The sequence below is a fragment of the Panthera tigris genome, chromosome E2, assembly GCF_018350195.1.
Source record: "Panthera tigris isolate Pti1 chromosome E2, P.tigris_Pti1_mat1.1, whole genome shotgun sequence".
Classification (NCBI taxonomy): Eukaryota; Metazoa; Chordata; class Mammalia; order Carnivora; family Felidae; genus Panthera; species Panthera tigris.
Window position 1 is genome coordinate 10885208 of NC_056674.1, and position 19478 is coordinate 10904685.

Consider the following 19478-nt stretch of genomic DNA (forward strand, 5'->3'; position numbering starts at 1 on the left):
TGCGAGAGACAGAGTGCAAGCAGCAGAGGGGCAGACAGAGCGAGACACAGAATCCCAAGCAGGCTCCAGGCTCTGAGCTGTCAGCACAGAGCCCCACGCGGGGCTCGAACTCACGAACCGTGAGATCATGCCCCGAGCCGAGGTCAGAGGGTCAGCTGACTGAGCCACTCAGGCGCCCCGAATGGCCTCTTTTATTTAATAAATATCCTCTTCTGACCAATTGAAAATGTCCAGAAGTATGTAAAAGTGAGAGCAACCATCTTGACTTAAGCTTACATGTCACGCTCCCTCCTAGCTCTGGCCCTCCGCAAAAGTGGAAGCCTGCGTACAAGGGACGTGGGCGCCTTTTATTTTCCCTAGCACGCGCTTTTATGCACCTCCTCCCAGTTTTCTGACTTGGTTTCCGAACCCACCAACGTAGGAGCTCGGAACCCTCTGAGCTTCACTGCTATCGCTCCCCAGGCTCCTACAGCGGTGGGTCCTCCTCCATCGGGACCATCATGGTGACCCAGCACTGACACTCCCTGAGCTTTGCAAATATTTAAAGCTGCTTCCTCCCCTTCTGGGTGCCTTCTGGCTTCTACCCACACACACATCTCTCACCTGAACTTCCTTCGATGGGGGGCAAGCGCCTCAATCCCGCTTGCGTGTTTACATTCCTTCTCAACCTTGCAAGGTCAGCAACCAAAATCCAGCGGCAGCTAGGCTGGCGGGCGTCATGCAGATGTCCAGGCAGCTACAGCAGAGGGGCCGCTGCCAGCCACGGAGGTGTGGGCTTATGCAAAGCCAGGGCTACTGCCTGGGGACCCCAGTGCCTGGATGGGGCAGACGCAGGTATGAGGGCCCGAACCTCACGTGTGTAACTTGGGATCTGTCTGGGTAAAGGGGTGCAGGCTGGCTCCATCCCCATGGGAGATGCACCTGTGCAACCCCCCCCCCCCCCCAGGAGGCAAAATCAGGTGCACTGCGCGGCACGACTCTCCCCGGACTCCAAGGGGCGGCGGAGCCCTGACCGGGCCCCGGGGCCGCCAACGGAAACCATTAAGGAGGATCACAGCCCCATGCGAGGGCAGTCGCAGCCACTAACTCAGCACAGTCCCAGAGTCCAGGAAGCCCCAGGAGCAGCAAAAGCGACCGCGCTGCGAGCCTAACGGCGCGACCTCGACGGAAACATGGCGGCCCCCTCCGCCGCAGCAGTGCGCATGAGCGAGCTCTGCTGGAGGCGCCTGCGCACTGCGGCGCCGCGCCGCACCGCACGCTCGGCGTCCTCCCGCCAGAAGGAGGGACTGCTGGGGATGCTGGGCTGCGAAATCCCAGGAAAGGGTGCCCCGCAGGCCTTTTGAGTGACAGGGTAAATGCTATATGCTGCTGTGTTTGGTGCATTTTAAACCCGCCCTTGATCCCACCATTGGATGCTGTTGTAACCCCTATAAAAACGAAATGACCCAAAACACAGACCAATCCAAGGCGTGACGAGTCCGTTGATGCCTCTTTGGATAGTAAGGTCCTGGTGATCTGTGTTACATTTGCTCATCCAAGTTCACGGTTGGGGCGGGGGTGAGTGCAAATAGGTTCAGGATAAGTTTTACCCCCTTCTCCTTGGGAAGTTGACCTCAGGCATGTTCTCTGGATACTGTTTCTTTGGAACCACCGTGGTTTAAGATAAAGGCGTAGTGTCAGCTGTGTTATCAGGCAACATTGTTTATCATTTAAGAGCTCGCCTGATCCGCACTGGAAGAACTGCGACTATGTGACCGGAGTTAGAGATCCCTGGAAAAGGAATGACAGACATAGCTTTCTGGACACAAGGAAAGTCATTTTAGGCCCCCGGGGCCATCTTATGAAACAATGTAAGAATAAACAGCCAGGAGGTTGACTAATCCTATCAGGGCAATAAATCAGAGTTAAAACTCCCAGTGCTCATTCATATGTGAAGACAGCCTTGTGCACACTAAGGAGTAATCTTTGTGGGATCTAAGCCCTTTTGAGCACTCAGATACTAGACCACAAGGAGCCAGAGAATTGATAATGCTGACCCTTGCCAAACCTAGTGGCTTTGACCTGGACTCAGTCATGTTAAGATGATTTTTCCGCCACGGGGCACCTGGGTGGCTCAGTTGGTTAAGCGTTCCCCCAGTTTTGTTCAGGGAGACACTACTTTGGAAAAGATCCACCACATTTTCCTCGTTGAAAATAAAACCCTTTCTTTCCCTATTCTTTGGCTTCATTGTGTCTTGTGGTTCAACACTACCAAGAGGCCAAGATGTGAACCCAGTTTCTGGGAGCAAATGGACCCATAGGTCCAGAGGGCCTGCATAACCTGTGGACTACTTAAGAGAGAAGTCTCAGTTTTCCTGGGTGGATTTTCTTGTTTCTGAGCACAACGCTTGCCTGTCTTGGAAGCTACACTGAGTTTCTCTCCTCTAGTCTGTTTTCCATTCACAACAACTATGTGTCACAGCAGCCGATTTCTTCAGTTCACATACACAAGTCACAATAGGCTTCAGCTCAGCAGAGCAGAGTTAAGAGGACATAAGAGGGAAACCCAACATGCTACCATGACAGCGTTAGACACATCTTTATGGGGATGCCTTGCAACTATCTAGGTGGTCCTTTCTGGCCTCCCGAACAGGCAGCCCAGTTGAAAGGGGTAGGCCACGTGGTTGGAGATGCAAACTATCTCACATGTAGATCCTCATACGGGACAGGAACCATCAGCTTGTATCAGCCCATGAGCGTGGCTTCCAAAGTATACAAGTGTCATATTCAGAAAAAAGAAACTTCACCCAGGAAAACAAAAACTTATTCCTTAAACCTTTTTTTAAAAATTTATTTATTTTTGAGAGAGAGAGAGAGAGCCATCAGGGGAGGGGCAGTGAGAGAGGGAGAGAGAGAATCCCAAGCAGGCTCCACACGTCAGCGCGGAGCCCATGCAGGGCTTGAACTCACGAACTGTGAGATCATGACCTGAGCTGAAATCAGGAGTTGGATGCTTAACCTACAGAGCCACCCAGGTGCCCCCTTAAACCATTTTTTTTTTAAACAGTCCAGGCTACGTCGGCTATGGGCCCAATGACGATCCACTTAGTCTGGTCAGGGGTCTTTTCAATGATAAACAATGTTGTCTGATGACACAGGTGATGAGGGAGCATAAGGCAGGCTGACACCCCACAAACCACCCCCACAAGGTGGGATGTGTGTGATACATCAGTCACTCCTGGCTGCCCAAGGACAAAGGAAAGGGAGAGAAAACCAATGGTTAACTGATAGAGGTCACAGTCATGCAGGATTTGAATCTCCATCAGTTTACAAATATCTTAGTAAATTACAAGAAAAAGGCAACCTTATCAATAGTCGAATCTCCAGGAACCCCCTACTGTCTTAATGCTAATGCTTTGCTAGAAGGAAAAACAACCTTAGCTTGACAATAGCTAGGCCTCCAGTAATCTGTGTCTCCTTCAGCATATGGAAATCCCTTTAAGAAACTTCCTCTTGACTTCACCTCCCCCCAACTCCACACTATATAAGCAGTCACTCCTCACAATCCCAGCACAGCTCTTTCTGCCCATGGGTCCTGTCCCCGTGCTTTAATAAAATCACCCTTTTGCACCAAAGATGCTTCAAGAATTCTTTCTTGGCCATCAGCTCTGAACCCCCATCACTCCAAAACCCCATCACAGGTGACACCCCACATTTATCTTAACCCCGGATGGTTCCAAAGAAACAATACTAAGAGAAGGTCATTAAAAAAGCCCTGTGGCGGGGCGCCTGGGTGGCTCAGTCGGTTGAGTCCGACTTTGGCTCAGGTCGTGATCTCACCATCTGTGAGTTTGAGCCCCGCGTCGGGCTCTGTGCTGACAGCTCAGAGCCTGGAGCCTGCTTTGGATTCTGTGTCTCCCTCTCTCTCTGCCCCTCCCCTGCTGATGCTCTGTCTCTGTCTCAAAAATAAACAAAACATTAAAAAAAAAATTTTTTTAAAGCCCTGTGGCTATTGTCCAAGATTCTTGGGATACTTGCTCAAGGAGCTCAGCTGCCAGGCTGTGAGGAAGCATCAGTAGCCACGTGGGCAGGAACTAAGGTCCCTACCCACATGCCTAGACTGAACTCCTAGGTAGCACCCGGAAACAGCTTCCCAGGCACACAAATGAGATGTTCTGGAAGCAAATCCTCCAGGCCCAATCAAGCCACCCTAGCTAATACTGTGGGAAGGAGAAATGAGCCTACCCACATTGTATACTTGTGAAGAAAAGAAATGATTGTTGTTTTTTTTTTAAGCCATGAATAAAAAGAAAGGAGACACTTTGTGTTAGAAATAAGCCCACCGACCCAATCAAAGGAGGGACACGGAGACTTGGAGTACAGTGAAGCAAGTCTTTAATCAACGTTCTTGCAAAAGCAGGTGTCTGAGGGACAGGTGCACTTGGGGCAGTTACAGCAGACGATTTATTTCCTAGCATATAAGCCCCTCCCCTAGTTCCTCATTGGCTGAATACTACAGAGGTTAAAGCCTTACCCAGATGTTGCCAATGTCTATGTAAGGCACGTTTGGAGGGCTTGGAATTCGTGCAAACTGCACATTGGAGGCCATCCAGAATGTGTTTAAACACTTGGAACTAAAACCCTGGGCCCATCCTACCTCATATTTCTTGATAATGTAGGACATAATCAATTGGTGTATTGTTTCAATGTTCCCTTTACATATGACTCAGTGTATCGCACACAATTTGCTTCAGAGTTTCCCCTTTTAATGTTGTTACTGGCGAAGCACTCTAATATGTACACAAAGACTTAAGTGTAAGAATATTTATCATCTCAGGGCGCCTGGGTGGCTCAGTCAGTTAAGCATCCGACATTGGCCCAGGTCATGATCTCACAGTTCGTGGGTTCAAGCCCCACATTGGGCTGTCTGCTGTCAGCACAGAACCTGTTTTGGATCCTCTGTCCCCTTCTCTCCCTCTGCCCCTCTCTCTCTATCTCTCTCTTTCAAAAAAAAAAAAAAATATATATATATATATATATATATATACATTTTTAAAAAGTCTATTGTCTTGTTTTTAGGGTAAGACTGGGAAAGCTTAGGTGGCCTTCAAAAGGAGACAAATGAAATAAGTTACAATTTATTTGTAAAATGGAAATGTAGGCAGCTGTAAAAAAATACCTGTGTGCTTTGGGATTTTGAGGGGATATGTTTCATACTATCTTAGTTTAGAAATGGAAGGGCACCTGGGTGGCTCAGTCAGTTAAATGTCCAACTTCGGCTCAGGTCATGATCTCACAGTTTGTGGGTTCACTTCCCGCGTCTGACTTCAGCTCAGGTCATGGTCTCATGGTTCGTAACTTCAAACCCCGCATTGGGCTCTGTGCTGACGGCTCGGAGCCCGGAGCCTGCTTCGGATTCTGTGTCTCCCTCCCTCTCTGCCCCTCCCCCACTCACACTCTGTCTCTCTCAAAAATAACTATTAAATTTCTTTTAAAATAAATAAATAAACAAACAAAACTCCGACTCCCTTCCTTTTAAAAGACCTCCACCCCCATTGGCACTCCTGAGTCCAATCCTGTTACCAGTTTCCAGCATCAGCCGCTTCGTAGTTTTATATAATATGCTTATAATTCTCTCTCATGGGTTTAGGGGCCCAACTCTACCATTTACAAGCTGTGGGATTTTTTTGCCAAGTGACTTGAGTGTCTCAGAACTTCAGCGCGCTCCACCCACGAGGAGGTAACAACACTTCCCCCGGCCGATGCTTGTAAGCGTACAATAAAGTAAATGCATTTGTAAATACCGTGGGAACTGGGGGCTCCAGCGTATTTCTTATCCAAGTCGAGTCCATCCCTGGAAACATTTTGTTTTTAACTGTTTAGTTAGTTTTGAGAGAGAGAGAGAGAGAGAACACGAGTGTGGGAGGGACAGAGAGAGGGAGACAGAGGATCCGAAGCAAGCTCTGTGCAGACAGCAGAGAGCCCCATATGGGGCTCAAACTCACGGACCGTGAGATCATGACCTGGGCTGAAGTCAGACACTTAAGCAACTGAGCCCCCCCTGGGTCCCCCTGGAAACAGTTTGGATAAAAACGTTTGAGGACATAAGAACTTGGATTCTATTTTTTTTTTTAAGATATTTTTTAAGTTGTGGTGTTTTTTTTGTTTTTTTTGTTTTTTTTTTTTTAAGTAATCTCTACACCCAATGCGGGTTCAAACTCATGACCCTCAGATCAAGAGTCACACGCTCTTCTGACTGAGCCAGCCAGGCGCCCCCGCTTATGGTTTTTTCGTTTTTGTTTTTGTTTTTGTTCTTACTGGCTGACTCAATCAGCCTTGCCTCTTGCTTGACCCTAGGTTTCATGGGATTTCTATGAAGATAATTTAATGATACAGAGACTCGTTCTCCTGCTAACAACGTTTATGATTTGGCTTTCCAGTCAGTTGTACGGTTTATCCAGAACATTCTCTTCCATGTGGCCAGGAACTCCTTGCTGGTAGGTTCAGAATTATGAATGAAGCACCCAACTAATTCATTGAGAAGACAGGAATGGAGTTCTTCTGTGTCTGTGTTCCCATCAGCTGTTCTGTGTGAGCGGTGTGTCCCCATAGATGAGTCTTCTGGTAGGGTGCCATGGGCACGGGCAGGCATTGCAGAAACCTGTGTGTGCAAATACCAACCCACACAGTGCTTGCCTGGGCAGCACATATACTAAAATTGGAATGATACAGAGAAGATAAGCAGAGCCCTGCATGAGGAACACACACACTTCCATGAAGCGTTCCTTGTTAAAAAAAGAAAAAAAATTGGGGTGCCTGGGTGGCTCAGTCGGTTAAGCGTCTGACTTTGGCCCAGGTCATGATCTCGTGGTTCGTGGGTTCAAGCCCCGCATGGGACTCTGTGCTGACAGCTTGGAGCCAGGGCCTGCTTCAGATTCTGTGTCTCCCTCGCTCTCTGCCCCTCCCCCCTCTCAAAAATAAGTAGACATTTAAAAAACACTAAAAAAAAAGAAAAAGAAAAAAACAGGGACACTTGGGTGGCTCAGTCAGTTAAGCATCTGACTTCAGCTCAGGTAATGATCTCACGGTCCGTGGGTTCGAACCCTGCATCGGGGTCTGTGCTGATAGCTCAGAGCCTGGAGCCTGCTTCCGATTCTGTGTCTCCCTCTCTCTCTGCCCCTCCTCCACTCACTCTCTGTCTGTCTCTCTCTCTCTCAAAAATGAACAAACATTGAAAAAAATGTTTAAACAGAAAACAGAAAAAGCAAATACCGACCCACACAGACTCCTGCCAAATTAGGGGAGAAGGGCTCATTTATATGCATGCATCAGGCTGTATGTAACAGGCCTCCAGCCTGGCCAGTCTCAAGGATTAACTTGCTTCCAGGTATCACACTCCTTGCCTGTTGACTCAAGGCCCTTGATTTGTTAACAGAACTCATTTGCTTTCTTTGAGACCGCTGGCCTTGGGCAATAAGGGACCAGGACTTTCTCAGGCCACAGAGGCCAGCAAGTCTTTTTGAAGCCCCCCTTAAACTTCCTGATTAGCTCAGCAACCTTTTCGCGAAATGTTTCTTTTTAAGGTCACACAGATGACTTCACTGATCTCCCTTTCCGCATCTGTCGACCTGACCCTCCTTTGCAGAAAGAACAGAGTACGGTCCTCTTGCACAAGCCCTGGAGACTAAGGAATGACCTTTTTGTACAACCTGCCCAAACCCCAGGCACCAAGGAACTAGAACTTCTTGTACAACGTCTGGGCACTGAGCTGACTCAGTAGCTGGCATCACGGACTCTGTGCCTAAGCCAGAAATGTCACAGATCACTGTGCTCCCTTAACTGATTAAACCCCTTTAAAAATCTCCAGGCCAGGCAGAGACCTGGGAGTTGGACTTTGGGCAAGAAACCGCCTTCACCGCCAAGTGGCCCTTCATGTGATTTTCTCAGAAACCCAAATCGTCGACTTCCTTAGTGTTGTATCAAACACCAACAATATCAGTTCAAATTAGAGGAAATCTATGCCAACACCGGCTTCTTTTTTTTTTTTTTTTTCACTTTTGCATAATACAGATTTTTTTTTTTTTTTAAATTCTCACGATAACATACAGTGTAGTCTTGGCCTCAGGAGTAGAACTAGTGGTTCATCCCTTACGTACCACACCCAGTGCTCATCCCGAAAAGTGCCCTCCTTACTGCCCACCACCCATTTTCCCCATGGATCCCCCCCCCCCCAGGATCACTCTCCTTAATAATGACTTTCTGAAGTTTTCCTCATAAGTTGGCGTCTCGTCCTTAAAATACTCGGGTCCCGGCTGCTCCAAGGCCTTTTGTGGTGGGGCCACACCCCGGGTGGAAATCACGACCTGCCCTATCCTGCCAAGCCGCCCCGAGCTGTTCCATACACAAGACACAAACACTCATGTTCCATACACAAGACACAAACACTCATGCTTCACCGATTGGGTTTTGGAAGTTAAGCACACCCTGGGCTGCCGGGTTAAACCTCATCTCGTGACGCACTTTGGGTCCCGGTTTGTTCGTACTTTGCTCCGGGTTTTTGCATCTGGGCGCACGTGGGTGGCACGTGAGCGTCCAAAGTCGGACGCTCAACCCGACTGAACCACCCAGGCGCCCCCAGGACGTGGACATCTTTGAGGAGGACCATTTCTGCACCCTCCATAGCCATTAGATCACGCAACCTTTCAGAGATACAATAAATCCAACAGTCCTAGTCAGTTGAGAGGCTGAAAGAAGAAATTAGTAAAAATCTATCTAACTTACCGAGTGTCAAAGGGCAGAAGAATCTCCTAAGAGGGCTGATACTAGGAGAGGCTAGATCCGGAGGCCCGGCAATATTGTCACAGACTCGCTGCATCTTTTCTGCCTTTTCAAGAGTTGACCACACTAATTGTGGCTTCCCTCATGGTGGAAAACTGGCTTCCGGAAGTTTCCATGGGTGTAGGTATAGGCCTCCAGGAGTGTCTGCTATTGGGGCACTTGGGTGGCTCAGCGAATTCAGTGTCTGACTTGGGCTCAGGAAATGGTCTCATGGTTCGTGAGTTCGAGCCTCACATTGGGCTCTGTGCTGTCAGTGGGGAGGCCGTCTGGGATTCTCTCTCTCCCCCTGGTCCCCAATCTCACGCTGGTCCCTCTGACCCAACAGCCTCCTCTCTGCATCCTAGCTGATTGTGCCTATAGGCATTGTGGGATCAACATAATTTCAGTAACTCTTGGCTCTTAGTTCTTCATGGTTTGGGTTGCTATTGCTGCTATTAGCAGCAAACCACTCCCTGGGACAGGCAGGCCCCCAGGAAAACCACAGAACAGGTCCCACGCGAGGCGAAGAGGCTGCCCCGCTGCAATTAAGATTAGGGAAAGGCGTGCGGCACAGAGTGAGGACAGGCGGGGGCGGCGCGCCCTCTGGCGGTGGGAGGAGGGAACCGCCGAGAAGAGTGCCGCGTCTTTTTCCCAGCGCCAAAACCAAGCCCAAGGTCAGAGCTGATGATGATGTTCCATTGGGCGCGCGCTACCTGCCAGGCCTAACGCTAGTCGCGCCACCTACGTGAAATACAGTATATGTGAAACTGCTTTAAATAATTATTAGTTTCTTTATTTACTGTGTGACTTCCCCACTGGAAAGTGCGCGCAAGAACTTCCGTTTTACTTACGGCTGAATCCCCCTCCCCACCCCCCCCCCACCCCCTCCCAGCAGATGCTTCTGGACATTTTATGGAACCCTGAGACCCCAGAATTCCCTGAATGGGCAGCCCCCAGCCCAGAATTCCCTGAATGGGCAGCCCCCAGTCTCCTGCCAAAACCTGCCTGGGGCTCTTCCCTGGGTCAGTGTTGCAAGGGGATCGGGTGTGCACCTCTAGACCCCAGGGGCACCCTGTCTCCGAAGCTGTGGACAGCGCTGGGGCCAGCAATGCCAGGCGCGGGAGGCCTGCATGGTAGGAAGGGGAAGAGGAGTTTAAAAAGAGGAGGGATGGGCTACAACTTGGGAGCCAGGGCCCTGCTCTCTGGTAGCCTCCGTGTTCCTGGCAGAATTCCAAGAGGTGTGAAAATTCGAAATTCCAAGGGAGTTACTTAAAAGGGTCTCGGTGGGGGGCGCCTGGGTGGCGCAGTCGGTTAAGCGGCCGACTTCAGCTCAGGTCACGATCTCGCGGTCCGTGAGTTCGAGCCCCGCGTCAGGCTCTGGGCTGATGGCTCGGAGCCTGGAGCCTGTTTCCGATTCTGTGTCTCCCTCTCTCTCTGCCCCTCCCCCGTTCATGCTCTGTCTCTCTCTGTCCCAAAAATAAATAAAAAACGTTGAAAAAAAAAAAATTTTTAAAAAAAGGGTCTCGGTGGCAGGTCAGGGGGCTGTGATCACCTGTGAGCAGAGGTGGCCTGAATGAGCCCACGTAAGGGAGGGGACACCTGTAGGAAGTCCTGGATGGGGATGGGGGCAGACTGAAAGCAGTCCCCGTCCCCAGAAAAGAGGAACAACAACGGGGGCGCCTGGGGGGCTCAGTCGGTTAAGCCTCTGACTCTTGATTTCAGCTCAGGTCATGATCTCACGTTTCGTAAGTTCGAGCCCCGCTGTGAGTTCTTTGCTGACAGCATGGAGCATGCTTGGGATTCTCTCTCTCTCTCTCTCTCTCTCTCTCTCTCTCTCAAAATAAATAAATAAGTAAACAAACAAACTAACTAACTAAAAAAGAAAACGAATAACATGAGGCGCCTGGGTGGCTCAGTCAGTTAAGCGCACGACTTTGGCTCAGGTCATGATCTCACAGTTCGTGGGTTCGAGCCCCGCATCCGGCCCTGTGCTGACAGCTCGGAGCCTGGAGCCTGCTTCCTATTCTGTGTCTCCCTCTCTCTCTGCCCCTCCCCTGTTCATGCTCTGTCTCTCTCTGTCTCAAAAATAAATAAAACATTTAAAAAACTTTTTTTAAACCGCATTTCACAGATGAAGAAACCAAGGATGGCTTAGTATGTGATCTTATCACCAACTGTGTGCAAGGAATCAGGGACATAATGGTATGTGACAGAGAGAAAAAACCTCCTTCCTTATCTTTAAATGGGGTGGTTATACATCCTGGATTGTTTGGGACAGCTCACGTGGGCCTGTTGACCCAGCAGAATTATCAATAGCTCCCTCTTTCTCTCTCGAGTGTCATGGTTTGAACAATACTTATAGACTTCACTGTATAGCAGGAGAGACAGAAACTAATCCGAGAATTGTACAGATAACTTAATAAGTACCCTTGTGATAAATATGGAGAAGTTGATGTGGGGAAAGCAAAGAGGGGGACTTGTCACCTCTGAGGAGGCAACACAGAAGGACAGTCAGGATGGGGTGTGTGAGGGGGAGGTGAGCATTCCAGGCCTGGGAATGTCAAGGAAAAAAAAAATGGGGATTCTGCATTGTCTTTGTCTTTGCTCTAATCAGCATTTAAAAAAAATTTTTTTTTAATGTTTGTTTATTTTTGAGACAGAGAGAGACAGAGCATGAACGGGGGAGGGTCAGAGAGAGAGAGGGAGACTCAGAATCGGAAGCAGGCTCCAGGCTCTGAGCTGTCAGCACAGAGCCCGACGCGGGGCTCAAACTCACGGACCGTGAGATCATGACCTGAGCCAAAGTCAGACGCTTAACCAACTGAGCCACCCAGGCGCCCCTCTAATCAGCATTTAATTAGTCTTCTTTCACTATTGATACAACGAAGACGAATGCTTTTTTGCTAACCGCCAGAGACTCTGAGGAGTTTTTATAATGGCTGAATTAATTACAAGATCAAATAAAGGCAGTTGGTGAATTAAATAGTTAAAAAATCAACGTCCTAAAAGGTACAGAGGGTAGATTTAATTTCCTATTTAAAAAATACCCTAGTAATACAGTTCTCAGGATTAGGGGTAATATAACAATTACCCATTGAGGCTCTTGTAAATGCTCACAAGGGCATGTCCCACTCTGAGGCTGACAAGATATAGAATAAATAAAATTCTAACACAGGAATACTTCACCCTACCTGGCTAAAGGCTATATTCTTAGTAAGCAGTCCGATGTGTACATATTCCTGCTTTTTTACAAAAGGCGCCCTCATGTTTTGTAATCTTAAAGGTAAGGTACAAAGTTCCTGAATTTCTTAAGGTTCCCCATTTATTTAGGACTTGTACAGGGGCTCCCGGGTGACTCAGTTGGTTGAGTGTCCGCCTCTTGATTTTGGCTCAGGTCACAATCCCAGGGTCGCGGGATCGAGCCCCACGTCAGGCTCCATGCTGAGTGTGAAGCCTGCTTAAGATTCTCTCTCTCCCCCTCTCCCCTGCTCTCAGACTCTCTCTCTAAAAATGTAAATAAATAAATAAATAAATAAATAAATAAATAAACAAACAAACCTTGCACACAGTGCGGACAAAGTCCCCTGGGGACAGGGTAGTCAAAGCATCCTCAAGGGCGGCAAGAAGGGCAGGGAAGCTAGGGGAAGAGGGCCTCAGGAGTGAGTCGGGTGAGACTAGGTTGAAGGCAGGCCGTGGCGAAGTGCTTGGGATCCATCCTAAGAGTCGTGAGAAGCCACAGAAAACGGTGACTCACGTTTGAGGGTCGCTTGATCAGACCTGAGCTTCGGCCTCATGGGGGCCAAGGTGCATGCTGGAAAGTCACCGAGGGGGTGGGAGAAAATCCAGGTGCAAGGAGACGGTGACTGGACCCAGGTGGGGAGAGTGGAAATAAACCAGGGTGGTCTGATTCATAAGATATTTGGGCGATAACAGCAACACGACCAGGGAGTGAGCTGGATACTTACCATTCAGTATATATTCAGCGCCTGCTATGGGCTGGGGTACTCAACACAACAGGGGACACACTAGAATTTGGTCAAGGATGATGCTCTGATGCATGGCTTTTGTACCTGGAAGACAATCATGTCATTCCCTTAGACAGGAACTCCTGGAAGAGGGCTGATTTTGGAGGAGAAAAATCATAAACCATTTTAGGAATATTCATGGGAGGTCCCTGTGGGGCATCGAAGTACAGGTGTGAACCAGGCAGGAAGATACACAGTTCCAGAATTCATCTGAAAACTCCAGGCTGGACATAAACACCTAGAAGTCACTTGCATTTTAGTGGTGGCTGAAGCCATTACCCGGATGAAAAATCACCCAGCAGAAAAAAGAATAGTCTAATGGTCAAGGAAGGAAGAATGAGTCAAAGAGGGAGAGGAAAAGACCAGCTGAGAAGCAGAAAGAAAATCAAGACAGTCTTACGACACAGAAGCTGAGGAAAGTGAACATTTCAAGAAGGATGTGGTCAGCGATGTCAAATCCTGCCTAATTGCCCAAGGCCACCCAGCTAATAAGGGGCAGGGCTGAAATTTAAAACCAGGTCTATTTAATAAATAGCACCAGAACAAATGGCTAGCCATTTAGACACCAAATTAAACCCCTACCTCACACCATATGCAATTATAAATCCTAGCTGAGGTGGGGGCGCCTGGGTGGCTCAGTTAGTTGGTCAAGCGGCCGACTTTGGCTCAGGTCATGATCTCACGGTTCATGAGTTCGAGCCCTGCATCGGCTCTGTGCTGACAGCTCAAAGCCTGGAGCCTGCTTCCCATTCTGTGTCTCCCTCTCTCTCCGCCCCTCCCCCGCTTGCACTCGATCTCTCTCTGCCTCTCAAAAATAAATAAACGTTAAAAAAAATTTTTTTAATAAAATAAAAATTTTGATGTAGTTCTATTTCCTGATCTGGGTGCTGGATACATCCTGTATTCACGGTGCGAAAAGGAACACAGTTCTTCACGCTATTAATTCTATTAACCATATTTTAAAAGTACCTTTGTACATTTTGCTACATGTATGCTATTCCCTAATGCTTTTAAAAGAGACACAAAATGTACATACCCAACGACTCAACAATACTAGTTATGGGATTCTTTTCTTCACTTTGCAAAGTGGTAACAAAAAGATAAACAACTCGAGTTATTTTTTTTTTTTTTTTTTAGAATTTTTTTAAGGGATCTCTACACCCAACGTGGGGGCTTGAACTCATGACTCTGAGATCAAGAGTTGTGTGCTCCACCAACTGAGCAAGCCGGGCACCCCAGCCCAATTTATTTTTCAAATGGACAAGGGAGATAACAGGCAATTGATAGAAGACAAATCCAAACGGGCAGAAAACATAGAAAAATAATCTCCTGAGTGGTTATAAAAATGCCATTTAAAGTTACAGAGATATTGCCCTCTTCTGGGGTGAATGGGGACTCCAATACATCGCTGGTAGAAATAAGGATTTTTAACAGCCTTTGGGGGAAACAATCTAGTAACAACTAAATACATACAGTCTTTGACTTAGAAAGTCTATATTTATCATTTATAGATGCTTCAGCAGGTAGGGCTGGATGTCTGATAACATTTTGTGCAGCATGGGGGAGGGAAAAAGAATTGCAAAGCTCCAAAAAAGCAAAGATTGGGTCAAAATGGTAAACCCACAGCATGAAATGCTATGCAACTCTTACGACGATTGAATTAGAATTAGCTGCGTTGACCTGGCGAGATGCACAAGAGATAGTAGGTGACAAAAGGCAAAGTGATGCGCATGATTTCATTCCGTTATTTAAAAATATATATAGGGGTGCCTGGGTGGCTCAGTTGGTTAAGCGTTCCCATTTCGGCTCAGGTCATGATCTCATGGTTTGTGAGTTCGAGCCCTGCACTGGGCTCTGTGCTGACAGCTCAGAGCCTGGAGCCTGCTTCGGTTTCTGTGTCTCCCTCTCTCTCTGACCCTCCCTTGCTCATGCTCTGTCTCTCTCTGGGTCTCAAAAATAAATAAACATTTAAAAAAGTGTACGTGTGTGTGTGTGTGTGTGTGTGTGTGTGTGTGTGTGTATGACGGGAGCTTTTGGGGGACGCCTGGGTGGCTCGGTCGGCTGAGCGTCTGACTTGGGCTCAGGTCATGACCTCACGGCTCGTGAGTTTGAGCCCTGCATCAGGCTCCGCGCTGACAACTCAGAGCCCGGAGTCTGCTTCGGATTCTGTGTCTCCCTCTCTCTCTCTCTGCCCCTCCCAGGCTCATGCGCTCGCTTTCTCTCTAAATACATAAATAAGCTTAAAAAAATAATAAGTCAGAGTGCAATAGCATTGCGTCCCCCCAGGGTGGCTACACCTATCGTGGCGAGCACTAAGTAAGGCACAGAATTGTGGACTCACGACCTTGTGCGCCTGAAACTAACATAACACTGTGTGCTCCTTATACAAAGTTATACAGTTACAAACAGTGGGGGGGGGGGGGGGGCGTCTGTTACCTCAGTCCCTCAGGGAGGAAGAGAGATGAGACCCGGGCCCCCACCGCATCCTGTTGCAGCCCTGCCAGAGAAGGAAGCAGAATCTGGGGTCCGGTGTGACCCGCCCGTCCCGCCCGGGGGTGAAGCAAGGCCTTCCCTACCTCCTGGCCCCAGCAGATAAAGGCGGCCCCGCCCGCCAGCCGCGAGCTCCTAGGCATCCCTCCGCGCCCCGCCCGCCATGTCCCGCCGCGGCGCGCTGCTCACCTGGGCCCTCCTCGGCCTCGGCCTCGGCCTTGGGGCGCCTGGAGAAGAAGCCCCAGGCTCCTGCTGCCCCATAGTGCCCCGGAGGGAATGGAAGGCCCCGGCGTCCAAGTGCGGGGAGAAACTACAACACCCCGTGCGCTACGTGGTGGTGTCGCACACCGGGGGCAGCCACTGCGACAGCCCGGCCTCGTGCCTGAAGCAGGTGCAGAACCTGCATAGCTACCATTCGAGGACGCTGAACTGGTGTGACGTGGGCTACAAGTGAGTGCGGAGCCGGGACGGGTGTAGGGAAAGGTGTGCGGGCCCGAGCGGCCACGGGCCGATCTAGGGCCGCCTGGCTGACACCCTGGGCCGCTTACTCCGCCCCTCGGTGGCCTTGGCTTCTCCCCAGGGTCGGCACACAGCACTGCGCATGTGCGGGCGGCCTCAGGGGCCTGGGGGGGGGGCGGTGGGGAGAGGAACAGGGGGCGGGGCTGGAAGGCCAGGCTCTGCCCCCCCCCCCCCCCCCCCCAGGAAGGGACAGACTTCGCCAACGCAAAAGAAGGCGTCCTCTACACCGGAGTCCCTTCACAAAGCCTGCCACCTTTGTTGGGAGGCGGACAAGCAGGCTGGGGAAGCGTGGGGCCAACTCCAGTCTCCGCTGGTTGCCGGCCGAGATCCGGGCACTGATGCGCGCTCTCTGCTGGTTGGCTTCCTGTCCCTGCTCTGCAGTCAGCTCCTTTGTGGCCCACCTGGTCACTAAATCAGCCAACACACACACACGCAAAGCACTTAGGACGCCACCGGGCATGCGGTGGGAGCCCCCCCCCCCCCCCGAGTTCATGGACGCTCGCCCTTAGGCACTGTGCCAGGCTCTGTGCCGGTGTGGGGACCGGGACGCGTCAACAGCGCGACTCTGGCCCGGTGGGATTTCAAGACCCACAAGGAGGAACAGGTGGGAAACAAGCGAAGGCAACCAGATGAATTCAGAGGGTGATGGAAGCAATGGAGAAAGAAAACAGGGGGGCTCGAGGGGTCTCTGGCTCGGGTGGGGGGGGGGGGCGTGCGGGAAGAGGGGTAAGCAGGGGACCGAGCAGGAGTAATTAATGGCTGTGAGGGCCAAGTGAGAGGGTCATGCCTGAAGAGCAGAGGTCAGGATGGCTGGGGGGAGCAGGGAGGAGTGACATGAAATGAGGAAGACCGGGTCGGGCTGGGACACACGGCACAGGGCCTCGTGGGCCCCGGTATACGGGAGCCACGGGAGGGCTGTGAGTCCGCGAGAGGCAAGAAGCTCCCTCTGGCGGCCGTGGGGAGAACAAACTGCAGGTGGGTAAGAGCAGAAACCCCAGCTCCCTTTCCGGGGTGACAGGCGGGGGGTCCCACACAAAGGCTTCCGCAGCCTTTGAACTTTGAACCCGACGGGTTCTCAGACCTCGGTAAGCACCAGTCACCTTACTGGAAATCCAGGTTGCCAGGCTCCACCCTTCGAGACTGCTTCAAATAGGGCTGGGGTGAGGCTGGGGACTCTGGGCACCTCACTGGAAGTCTAGAGGCCACCGAGGGAATCCTCAGCTCTTCTGGCTCAAGATTTCACAGTTCAGAGGCTCCAACTCCCGGGTTTTGTCTCCTCCAAGACCGAGGGGTTCCGATTCTGAGCGTTTCCACGAAGTAGTGAAGACAACGCTTCAGCCGCTGGCCTTGAACTGCCTTATAGAAAAGCAGACTGAAGTCTCTTTCTCAGATTTTAGGATTCAGAGTCTGATCCAACTGTCCTGGAACTCCCTCGTCACATCACATTCTCTCTCTGAGCCTCAGTTTCTTGACCTATAAGAAGGGTTCCTCGCTGTCCCCACCTGGTGGCGGTGCTGATGGTTTAAATTAGAGGCAACCATCTCACGCAAACCTAGCCAGTGCCAATTGCCTGTACCAGGGGCTGGGGCAGGGCCTTAACCAGCCCAGTCCTGGGGGCCAGCATCACTGTGGAATTTCTAGTCTCTTCCGGGACAGATTCCGAGTCTGGCTTCCTGTGCGTGAGATTCAGGACCCAAGATTCTGAAGTTCCAACGTTCTGTACGTCACAAGAAACCCTTTGAGCAGGAGGGCTGAGGCAGCGGATATTTGCAACATCAAAATGCCGACCTTCTAGTTAATTCCAACGGGCCAAGTCAGACTCGCCCAATCAAGACCTGTCAAATGAGTCTTAAGGATCTGCCGCCAGGCCTGGAAACCTCCCAGAGGTAGATGCTGGGACTCCAGGGTCTGTATCTGGTGGTGACAACAATGCTTGAGTCCCAGATCCTGTCACTCGGTGTACCCCAGCAGGGAACAGGAAGCAGGAAGCAGGCTGGGCCAAGGGCAGAAGAGCTTCTCAGTGGAGAGTTCTGGGAGGCAGGGGTCTCCGGGGCGTGACCTTGGCAAATCCCCTCCCTTTCTAAGTCTCTGCTTCCTTAGCTTAAAATGGGGAGGACAGCAGCACCCGCCTCAACAAGTCAAGAGCTCAACAAATCCTCCCGGGAGGCGGGAGGAAGCAAAGAAGAGGATCACGTGGGTGGGAGTCCCAGGGACCCGGGAGGGAAAATCTGGGCTCCGGCCCCTATCTGGCTGTGCGACTGCAGGCAGATGTCCCCACCTCTCTGATTCTCTGCCGAGTGGGGGCAGTACGGACTCAAGGGTTGCCCGGAGGGTGACAAATGGTGCTTGTAGAGAGCTGTGCTTGGCAGGTGGCAGGGGCCAGAGGCATTGCTGTTATTTCAGAAGATGATGGAGGGGAGGGGAGGGAGGGAGGGAGGGGGTTGGGCGGAATTGTGCCTGAGTAGTAGGGGGCAGGGTGAGTGGAGGAGGAGGGGGGAGTCCTCCCCCAGGATGCCCTCCCTCACTCAGCAAACCCACCCTCCCACCCACCCGCGCAGCTTCCTGATTGGAGAAGATGGGCTCGTGTACGAGGGCCGGGGCTGGGACATCAAGGGCGACCACACGGGTGTCACCTGGAACCCCATGTCCATTGGCATCTCCTTCATGGGTAACTACATGGGTAAGTGTCCAGCTGTAGGGATGGAGGGCAGACATGGGGTCTGGGGGATGGCGCCTCCGTGACCTTGGCCAAGCGGCTGCTTTTCCAAGCCTCCTCTCCTCCTTTGCATAATGGCCATTTCTTTTCAACCCCCGTTTGGGCTAGGATTGGTTCATCTCCATAAAAGTTCTTAGGCCAGGTCCCTGGCACCTAAGAACTGCTTGATTGCTGCCCTCATGGGTAGGACCCCGAGGTCTGGGGGCAGAGGAGGCAGAATGAACTCCGATCTTGACACTTGCTGAGGGCTTCAGCTGTGCCAGGCACTGTTCTGCAGGGGGGGGGGGGGGGGGTTGGCCTAAAAGAACTCATTTTATTGTCCCACAGCCCTGTGGGCGGGTGCCACCACTCCCTCCTTTCACAGAGGAGGACACTGAGGCACAGTAAGGTTGAGTCCCTGCGACCCGGTTCTGGGCCCTAGTGGGCCAGAGTGGAACAAATGGAACCCCTGCCCCACACTACCTCTGCCCTTCCACGAAGCGGCAGCCTAACTCCTGCCTCTGCCTCCCCCAGAGCGGTCACCCCCACCCCGGGCCCTCAGGGCCGCCCAGAGTCTGCTGGCTTGCGGTGTGGCTCAGGGAGCCCTGAGCCCCACATACGAGGTGAAAGGACACCGGGATGTGCAGCGGACGCTCTCTCCAGGGGACCAACTCTATGAAATCATCCGGACTTGGCCGCACTACCACGAGTGAGGCCCCGTCTCCCACTACACCCAGAAACCCCACCGCTTCTCCCCTCCAATAAAGATGCAGCTCAAACTGTGTTCCTGTGTCCCACCCTGTGCCCCCCCCTCCCTCTCTACCTCCCACCAGACCCCCGCCCTTCCCACCCAGCCCTCTGTCCTCGCTGGTGCTTAGAACCCAGAGGCCCCGACCCTGAACCAAGACCCGAGATCCCAGCTTAGAAGCAACATCATAGCTCAGAACCCAGAG

General features: G+C 51.1%; 2 protein-coding genes and 1 non-coding gene across 3 annotated transcripts in view; 2 read left to right on the forward strand and 1 right to left on the reverse strand.

The window, feature by feature from the left end:
• The window catches only part of HIF3A (hypoxia inducible factor 3 subunit alpha), an 87822-nt gene extending 87193 nt beyond the window's left edge, over positions 1-629 (reverse strand). Inside the window, exon 1 of the mRNA XM_042968565.1 lies at positions 604-629. The gene's annotated coding sequence lies outside the window, so the exon portion shown is untranslated. The remainder of the gene's footprint in view (positions 1-603) is intronic.
• A 6038-nt stretch (positions 630-6667) lies between these two features.
• LOC122234448 lies at positions 6668-6773 on the forward strand. Its single transcript, XR_006212236.1, has one exon. It is a non-coding gene; the product is annotated as a U6 spliceosomal RNA (small nuclear RNA).
• Positions 6774-15316: 8543 nt separating this feature from the next.
• Positions 15317-19309, forward strand: PGLYRP1 (peptidoglycan recognition protein 1). Its single transcript, XM_042968827.1, has 3 exons — positions 15317-15761; positions 18389-18510; positions 19060-19309. The coding sequence occupies exons 1-3, from the start codon at positions 15475-15477 to the stop codon at positions 19236-19238; spliced, it is 588 nt and encodes a 195-aa protein (XP_042824761.1). The 5' UTR covers positions 15317-15474; the 3' UTR covers positions 19239-19309.
• The last annotated feature ends 169 nt before the right edge of the window (positions 19310-19478 follow it).

Coding starts and splice junctions, on each gene's coding strand:
- PGLYRP1 (XM_042968827.1), top strand. CDS start 15,475: ATGTCCCGCCGCGGCGCGCTGCTCACCTGGGCCCTCCTCGGCCTCGGC. Junction 15,762..18,388: donor TGGTGTGACGTGGGCTACAA/GTGAGTGCGGAG, acceptor CCACCCGCGCAG/CTTCCTGATTGGAGAAGATG. Junction 18,511..19,059: donor CTTCATGGGTAACTACATGG/GTAAGTGTCCAG, acceptor TGCCTCCCCCAG/AGCGGTCACCCCCACCCCGG.